Source organism: Actinia tenebrosa, unplaced genomic scaffold, assembly GCF_029948245.1.
Source record: "Actinia tenebrosa isolate PJP-AT-01 unplaced genomic scaffold, QUT_ActTen_1.0 PGA_scaffold1__47_contigs__length_23844297, whole genome shotgun sequence".
NCBI classification, from domain to species: Eukaryota; Metazoa; Cnidaria; class Anthozoa; order Actiniaria; family Actiniidae; genus Actinia; species Actinia tenebrosa.
In genome coordinates, this window is record NW_028292578.1 from 10,658,628 (window position 1) to 10,668,053 (window position 9,426).

The 9,426-nt window shown below is 37.3% G+C and overlaps 1 protein-coding gene across 1 annotated transcript; it reads left to right on the forward strand.

Annotated features, from left to right (window-relative positions):
* Positions 1 to 1,657: 1,657 nt before the first annotated feature.
* Positions 1,658 to 7,563, forward strand: LOC116295797 (monocarboxylate transporter 12). Its single transcript, XM_031703730.2, has 5 exons — positions 1,658 to 1,911; positions 4,314 to 4,924; positions 6,109 to 6,252; positions 6,405 to 6,630; positions 6,932 to 7,563. The coding sequence occupies exons 1-5, from the start codon at positions 1,752 to 1,754 to the stop codon at positions 7,126 to 7,128; spliced, it is 1,338 nt and encodes a 445-aa protein (XP_031559590.1). The 5' UTR covers positions 1,658 to 1,751; the 3' UTR covers positions 7,129 to 7,563.
* Positions 7,564 to 9,426: the final 1,863 nt, after the last annotated feature.

Genomic DNA, 9,426 nt, shown 5'->3' on the forward strand with positions numbered 1-9,426 from the left:
TTTGTTTGTTTTTATTTTTCATTTAGTACTTTATCATTTTTTTCAATGTACTGTTTGGATTCCGGATTTCATTCCAAATATTCCGTTCCGGACTTCCACTTCCAAATCGTAAATTCTTAATCGGGAATCTGGAATCCGGAGTCCGGAATACTAAAATCCCGGCAGAATCACCTGAAAAGTTTTCTTGACATACATTATTCGAGCACTAACTTTCCCTTCTATACCTGACACGGTCTGTGCAACTCGTGTAAAGTTTGAGCTTCGCATCAAGCTAGTTTATTCGCTTCGTTTATAATGTTGCTTTTAGTTATTAAATACCATGAAACTTTCATCAAATATTACACAATAATTGAAGTTTATAATAGTTAATTTTGTTTTCAAATAGCGTTAAATAAAGCAAAGTTATAAGGAAATATTCAAATTAAGAAGAAAAAAAAATTCTGTGTGTTTCCCTCGTTTTATTTTCAAATTGCTTCATCTACACAAACTATGATATATGACTTACAAAAATATCAAAGTTTAAAAAAATTCTGCACATGGCGCAGATTTGAGTAAATAATGCGAATATTTTATGACCTCGATAATGCTCACTTTTCATACACAATACCTTTAGAATATGCGGAACCTAGTAACGTAGTTTCAAAGTACACAGAAACTTCCATCGACTTTATGGTTATGAGCTGTAAACGTTTGGTTGGAAATAATGTTTTAGTAGTTGAGTATTTTAATATTTTTACCTAGAGTTTTTCTTGCAAAATTATGACCAAAATTCGGACTTTTTGTTTATTTTCGAATTTCTTTGAATCGGCCAGATAACTATTTTTTTTTTTAAAATCCTGTAATGATATATATAGGATGTACAAATTCTGTGCGCAAAAGATGGGTTTTATTGATTGCTCCTAACATTTCTAGAAGACCCGTCAAGTTAGGTGCATCGTAGTTTGTTTTTCTAATGCTTCATTGCGTTTCCCGCAAGCTACTTGACGATATGCTAATTCTAGTCGCAATGAACAATCACACCTGCATGATGATTTTGCATCTTACAAGTGCAAGTGGCAATTTAAAATGCCGGCTGTAAAAATCAGTTCAATACAAAAAGAACAATTCCTCAGGTTGAGAGAAATTTTCAATTCTGCAAAAACTTGGTCAAGAATAGCGTGAAGATTTTTTACACGCATGAATGTTCATTGCAAGAATCAGCATATCGTCAAGTAGCTTGCGGAAAACGCGATGAAACAATAAGATATTACACAATGATTGAAGTTGATATTAGTTAATTTTGTTTTGAAATAACGTTACTGTGCGACTACACCAACCAAGGCCACCCAGACAAATTTTCATACAAATTAGCCATTCACGATTGAGTATTCTATACAAATAATAATCAATAATAATAATTAATTATTAAATAACTATTTAGTAGAAGAGCGGGTTTTGAGAAAACCCCACTAAACGGCCTCAAATCGCGCTGAAACTTCGCCAGAAGGCTGAACAAAGTAAAAGCAACAACTGCAGCAAGTTTTGGGGCAAATTGTTGAGTGAAACATTTTATTGTCATGACTTTATAGTAACTCACATTCCCTTATAAACCATACATAGGAACCTTGTTTGGGCTGCCTGTGTATTTATTGTGAATTCCAAATTCCGGATTCCGGATTCGAGATTTTACAGAAACTCATGTATATAGCCACTAATCTCCACTAGTGAAGCTCACAGCTCGAATGCTGAGGTATCATTTCTAATAATTGGCAATGGAAAGCGGTGTAACATTGGTTAAAGACGGTGGATGGGCTTGGGTAATATGTTCTGCAGCTTTCTGTGACCTTTTTGTCGTTCTTGGAATTCAATACACGTTTGGAGTGATATATGTAGCACTGTTAGATCATTTTAAGGAGTCCAAATCCGACACAGGTATGGAACATAACAATAATATAAGCCTTTTTTAAAATTAGTAGAATAAAGCCGCTGATTCTTAGATGATTCACTCTCGACAATGCCTTTACGGCAAAACGAATGTCACGTAGAGTTTAGTTGTTTTTCCGGCTACACAAGCAGACGAGCCCTTAAGGTGGTTGACCAAAATTCGGACTTTTTGTTCATTTTCGAATTTCTTAGAATCTGCCTGATAACTTTTTTTAAAATCCTGTAATAATTTATATAGGATATACAAATTCTATGCGCAAAAGATGGGTTTTATTGATTGCTTCTATCATTTTTAAAAAGACCCAACAAGTTACGTGCATCGTAGTTTGTAGCATTCATTGCAAGAATTAGCATATCGTCATGTAGCTTGCGGGAAACGCAATGAAGCATTAGAAAAACAAACTACGATGCACCTAACTTGGCATTATTTTCTCAAAATCTGCCCCACAGAAATTTTTTAAACTTTGATATCTTTGTAAGTCATATATCATAGTTTGTGTAGACGAAGCAATTTGAAAATAAAACGAGGGAAACACACAGAATTTGCTTTTTTCTTAATTTGAATATTTCCTTATAACTTTGCTTTATTTAACGCTATTTGAAAACAAAATCAACTATTATAAACTTCAATTATTGTGTAATATTTGATGAAAGTTTCATGATAATTAAATAAATGCAACATTATAAACGAAGCGAATAAACAAGCTTGATGCGGTTTAAACGAGTTTTAATACTCACTGTAACGTCTGTTATCTGCTTTATATAAAAAGGGCAATTATGTCAAGGAAAAACCGTATATAATCAAAACTGAACCTCTCGAATAACAGTCTCGTAGAAATCTACTGATTGTAAAATATAACGTTATGTAGTTTATTCAAAATGTAATTTATGCGTCACTTAGAAAAGGCACTGAAGCGACGCCACTAGCTCATCAGTTTTTAATAACCGTCTGTGATGTTTTACAGGATGTTCTCTAGAGAATTGTTCCTTTAACTTTCTGGATCTATATACGAAGGTTATTAGGTCTATACGGGGTAATCCACAACGGGCAGAATGAAGCCTGGGAGTGGGATGAACAAACATTGAAATATTAGTCATTAGACTACTCTCATTTTAATAATTTGATTCATCAAAACGAGGCTAAGCCCGCAGGGCTTCGAATTCAAAATGGAGGCCAAGCAGTGAAAATATCGACCCGGGAGCTTAGCTTTTTTCAAGTTTTATGTTTTTATTTGTCAAATGATTTAAGAAAACTACATGCAAGAGTAGCGGGGGAAAAGAACCATGTAATTTTGTTGCGAAAACTACGTCCATGGCATAAAACGTAAGCACTTTGGGTATAAATGGCTATTTTATATTAAAACTACCAGTCTTTATGTGATTCATATTCTGTTAGTTCCTGGTCGATATTTTCTCAATGGTTTCTATTTTCATCCGGAATTTAAACCCGAAAATGCACTTCCTTTTAAAAAATACCTTTTTAGCAATTTACATTATTTTATTGATTGTGGAATCGGAATTGAGACTGAGACGAGCAAAGTCTCCTTTCACAACTCTCTCGGAGAGAAGGAAAAAAGAACCGCCACGTTACTTGTGATACTTATGATGAACGAGCTTTGTAGATGGGAGAACAGCCACGTTACTTAGGACGAACTAGCTTTGTAGATGGGGGAACAGCACGTTACTTAGGACGAACGACCTTGTTTAGATGGGAGAACTATACCGGCACGTGATTCTACCGTCCAAGTTCTTTATTTGCTGACCATAGGGTAGCTTTATCTTATCCCTCTTCCCGGGGGGGGGAGGGGGGGTACTCCCCTATATTTGCTATACGGGTATGTGCCGCCCTATAGGGTATGGTTTTTCGGCTTTTGGGTCTGGGATAGGGTATCATTTTTTGACATTTTGTCTGGGATAGGGTGTCATTTTTGTCTGGGATAGGGCTACGATTTGGTCGTTTTTGTCTGGCGAATAGGCTACGCTTTCTGACGGCACACAAACAATAAAAACAAGTAAGATTGATTGCAATCTATTGACCAACCGGGTTTAGTCTGGGATAGGGTGTTCAACTCTTTGTTTTAGTCTGGGGTAGGGTATGTAATATCATAATTTTAGGTCTGGGATAGGGTCAAGGTTTTGAGGTCCTGGCGGCACACCCCTACCCAAGTTGGGGTGGTAGTACCCCCCCCCCCCCCCTCCCCCGGGTCTCTCTTTACCACCTTTCGTCTTCTTGCTCACTTCTCTACCCCGAATTTTGTAGGGCATTTTGCTTAGATCAACACTATTTTTTTTTTAAATTATTATTAATGTTATGTGGCTAACTGACTAACTGATTAACAGACAGGACGGATGATCTTTTAATGAATGATTAATTTTCCTTGTCATTTCAGCATGGGTTGGCTCCATTGGGCAATTCTGTTTATTTTTCCTGGCCTACCTTTCCAGTTTACTTTCCGCAAGATTTGGCTGTCGCTTAATGACAATGGTTGGAGGTGTTTTAATGACCCTTGGCTTACTCCTGTCATCCTTTTCAAATAGTATTAAGCTGTTGTACTTTACTCATGGTGTTCTCTTAGGAATTGGTTCGAGTTTGTCTTATTTACCTGCTCTAGTGATGGTTGCGGATTACTTTGAAAAAAAGCGGTCTTTGGCCACAGGTATTGCAGCAGCAGGAGGCAATATTGGCGCCCTTGCTCTAGCGCCACTTCAACAAGTAATTGTGGAATCATGGGGATGGAGAAACTGCTACCGATTTCTTTCCGTTTTCTCTCTCGCTATTGTTGTATGTGGATTTTTGTTTAAACCTTTGCCAACTAATGCAGAGAGTGCCGAAGAGGCCTTAAGGGAAGAAAATGAAACAACTACTTCAAGTACGTGTACGACCGGAGTGATGATTATGGGTGAAAAACGTCAGTGTTGTCATTTAGGGCCTCGGTTTTTAATATGGGCAATAGCAGGAACAATAGCTTGTTTTGGGTACTTTATCCCTCACGTAAATTTGGTAAGTGCATGCGCATCTGTTATTACTGGCATATCTACTAATTCATTACATGAAATTTTTGCGACACATTAATTACGCGATTCCGGATAGAGCAGTTTTCGCATGACTGTGAAAAGCTCACGGCACGAACACGTTCTTGACACGGCTAGGGATACGCCAGACCAATCACATTGCTCGATAATTCACTCTCCATCCAATCAAATACCCAGAACACGGCATAAACAAGACGCGGACACGGTCACGCCAAAGTCACGGCACTTTCAGACCAATCACATTGCGCGAGAAAAAAAATCAGCCAATTAAAATTCTAGGAAGCATCACGGTCACGGCACGGCACTGAGCTTTTCAAAGTCATACGAAAACTGCACTATATGGTCTCATATTTTACTGCGGGTTTTCATATTCTGCGAACTCGGTAGTTGCGTGCTTCGTGCTGAAATTTGGCTTAATTTCGCTGCCGTCAAAAGTAACTTCACTAATTACTGGCGGCAATAAAAATTAAATGTCGGAGTTCGCAGAATATCGAAAACCGCTTGGTTTCCTTGGTTTTCACATGAGTATATTGAATGTTGGTACTAATCATTCCGGCAGTGTTGATCTGGATCGATAAGGCGCCAGTACACGCGGTTTTCAGTAACGTCTTTTATCGCTGGTTTTTAAATGGTTTTAAGGGCCACTTAATTTTTGCGTCATTTTATTTTGCGCGACGCTCATTTTTTCGCGGCAATTTAATTTCACGATTGTTTTGAAAATTTCGTGTAATACAACAGTACCTAGGCAGTTTAGAAGAAGTAAGAAAATCAAATGCAAAAACTCGAACAGCACTCCGCATTAGAAGACAAATCATAGATTTTGGAAGGGCAAGTGTTTTGGAACTGTCAACGATGATTGGATATCAGCCCTGATATTTAGGAAGATCATTTACGCTAATTTACGCGAAAGAGCATGCACGTATAATAGCATTAACGAAATGTCCTGAATGGTAAAAATGTCTATGTCATTTAGAGGTGTGAGATGCGCGAGATTTATGCAATTTATGGTTTTCAAACATTCCCGAGAGAATTAAATAACAAAAGACACGGCGACCATGTTGGAGGATATAACAAAAGAATTTATTGACAATTCTTTTGTTAAGTTCCCGGCTCCAACATGGCCGCCGTGAAAACTATCAATTCCGTTCATAGGTTAGGCTGGCAGAGGAGCTTGGAAGTACCTATTCTCAGGGATCACTTCTCCTCGCTTACATGAGTGCAACATCAGCTTTTGGAAAAGTAATCTTCGGAAAAATATCAGATATGAAATGGATGAATACATTAGTGCTTTATCAGGTAATATTCAGCTTTGTATAGCGTTTAATTACTTTTCGATGACAATACGATGCACTGCTGGCAATGCACAAAATGCACTGCTGGCAATACACAAGTATAACACAACAGACTTGATTAATAATATAACTTCGTTTCATGACAATTTCTTGTAGGTATGCATGGGTTTAACTAGCTTGACCTCGATTATTTGCATTGTGGCAAATAGCTACGAGATGCTGGTTATTTATGCAGTCGTCTTAGGCTTTCTGGATGGCTCGTTTATTGGTCTCATGTCTGTTGTAACTTTTGAATGTTCTAATCATGAAAACATGTCCAAAGCATGGGGAGGAGTGCTAATGTGCATGTCTTTGTCAATGCTAGTAGGCGCACCCGCAGGAAGTAAGTGGAATTATACTGTTTAACTAGTTGCCGCACATCGCATGCTGACTGATCGACGAATTTATATTAAGCTGTTCCCTTAGCCCATCAGATTTTTAGCGACGTAGAAATAACCAAATTGGCTATAAAAAGAAAGTCGTTTATGTTTAAGAAAATTCTAACCATTTGAGTTTAGGATTCTGATCTATCTAATCTTAATTATTTTTTCATTTACTATTGAATTTCAAAACCATACAGCATAAAGTCTTTTTAAATGCTTTTCCACTTTTTTTACTTCAGTCGGTTTGACTTTATATTACAGGTTGGTTGGGTGAAGCCACTGGACGTTACCGAAACGTGTTTTTCCTCGCAGGAGGCCCAATGCTATTAGGAACCATCTTATTTACATTCATCTGGTTCTTCAAGCAGCCGGAAAGATTAGAATCATCTAGAAGAACAGTTTGTCTTCCAGGAAGTCCTGGGGAAATATTTGTTTACGAAAAATTGACAGTTGTATAATTTCAAAATATTTTTAGGCAGGATATCGGAAGAAGAAAATTATAAAATGCGCCTAAGTAGGTGTAAATGGGGTTTTTTGCTGCTAGCTAGATAATAATAACGAAGATAATAATAACAATAAGGTAATTTTTGTAGGACCAAGTTATATGAAAATGATCAAGGTTTCTTGCGGTACTACAATATATACATACATACATACTTTATTAGCATTCCCTTTCGGGCTTTTCAATACCAGTTTATACAATCAATAATTATAAAATCTAATTAAAACTAACTAAAGTATAGAAGAATAGAAAAAATAAAATTTAAAACTACTATACCTCGATTATACCTACATGCGAGAAAACTACCATGGGAATACACCAAAAGACAACGAAACAATACTACAGTGATCCTCCTTTGTCCCAATGCACCCCCACCACAACAAACCACAAATGCCCCCCCCCCCCCCCCACTCCACTCGCGTATGACAACCCACCCCCGTATGACAACTCTCCCGCATGCAGGTCTACCTAAAATATAAAAGTCAAAATTTGAAACAAGTATTATAAAAATGCAAATTAAAACACACTATGAATACAATATGATTTACTTCTCGCATCGTTTTGGTTTTCTAAAACAGCATTTTTTGGCCTATCACTAATACCTATCCAGGCAAATTGTAGATAAAGATAATAGCACAAACCCTTTCCCCCAAGTTGCAATTGGGGTTAGGAAACATGGCACCGACCCTAGAACAAACAAAGGCATGGGCCCTGTATCAATCCTGGTGGCCTAGAAATAGGAAGGAATGGTTTATCTTGCCAGTGTTGAAGATATCAAACCAAGTCACAATTTTAACATTAGAGAGTTTTAGATTTACGTTCACGGCAAACGTGAAACGTCAGTTGACCAGTAAAAAATTCTTTTACATCACTGAAAAAGAATCGCAAAAAAGTCCAAGTAGCAGAAAAACAAAAGAGTATTTGCGCTTGGTGAGAAGGTTTGTAAAAGGTAAAGTAAAATAAAGGAAAACTATGAAAACGTGGTCACGTTTGCCGTTTGCGAAGAGGAAAAAAAGTCAATCTAAAACTCTCTATTTTGATGTTTGTTGCCAAGACAGTGGCGGATCTAGGGGTGGGTTTTGGGGGTTGCAACCCCCCCCCCCCCTTCCCCCATGAGAGCCATCGTGATTTATTATTATTATTTTTTAATGACAACATCAACAGTATCGCGAGTTTCATTAAAACAGGGATGCCGAACACATTTCGCTCGCTTTTTTTCTATACGCCATGTGTGGGACCTGAAACAACCATGCTCGCTGCAGCAAATAATCATTATTATAAGACCTACTTCAGTTTGGGAACCCTGTGCTACTTTCCCGCCAAACAAGTACCTCAATCAAGAAGACAACTAAAGTGACCTTTGGTCACGGGGAGCCCAATTTAGATTAAAGTGAATGGTGAAAATAAAATCGGAAAAAATAGATAATTTATTACTTTTTAAATTCGAGGTCAGAAGATAATGTCCTCCGTGGGGTGGCTGGTGGTGGGTCGTGTACACGTTACAAAAATCCTGTGCGGGAGAGTTTTAAGGTCGACAATTTTCTGCAAGGTGAAAATTTTTCTGCACGAAAATTTCGCTCATAGAAATCTTGGAGGAAGAGCCAAAAGTGTTTTAAATAAATAAATCCCCCATCTTAGGGATCATTATGATCAAGTTTTTTGTGGAGTCCGAGGTTTAAAAGACGATGAAATCGTGGTTTAAAGTGAGTTGTTTGTTCAAATATGGCGACTGTAGTTTCCTCCCTTGTCAGAGTATATATACATAGATCGACATCAAATACCATAGGGAATCATATAGGAAAACACTGAATAAGGCGCGCGAAAAAAATGTTCTAGTGCATTTTTTATCGATTTTTTTTTACTCTTTCGCATTACGGAGGACATTATCTTGATCTCGAATTTTAAAAAAAATTATTTAATTTTTCCGATTTTATTTTCACCATTCACTTTAATCTAAATTGGGCTCCCTGTGGCTCTACAAGGGTAAAGCCCACGACATTGATGGACCTTTTTTGTTAATGTTAATATGTGAGGGACCACTGTAATTGGCACATCCTGTAGTGGATTCCCAGCCATTATGTATGTATGTAACTATTCTCGTGTGTGTGTGTGTGTGTGAGAGAGTGGGTCCATGTGTGAGTGTTTGAATGGCGAAGCTAAATAAATAAATATAAATAAAACTGTCTGCATCAAATGTAGCAAGGGAAAGCTCATTAGTAAGAGAAATTTCATGCTGTAATTAAGTTAATATTCA

Excerpts from the sequence above, each read along its gene's own strand:
- LOC116295797 (XM_031703730.2), top strand. The coding sequence starts at position 1,752 with ATGGAAAGCGGTGTAACATTGGTTAAAGACGGTGGATGGGCTTGGGTA. Across the intron at positions 1,912-4,313 it reads GGAGTCCAAATCCGACACAG|CATGGGTTGGCTCCATTGGG; the intron begins GTATGGAACATA and ends TTGTCATTTCAG. Across the intron at positions 6,631-6,931 it reads AGTAGGCGCACCCGCAGGAA|GTTGGTTGGGTGAAGCCACT; the intron begins GTAAGTGGAATT and ends TTTATATTACAG.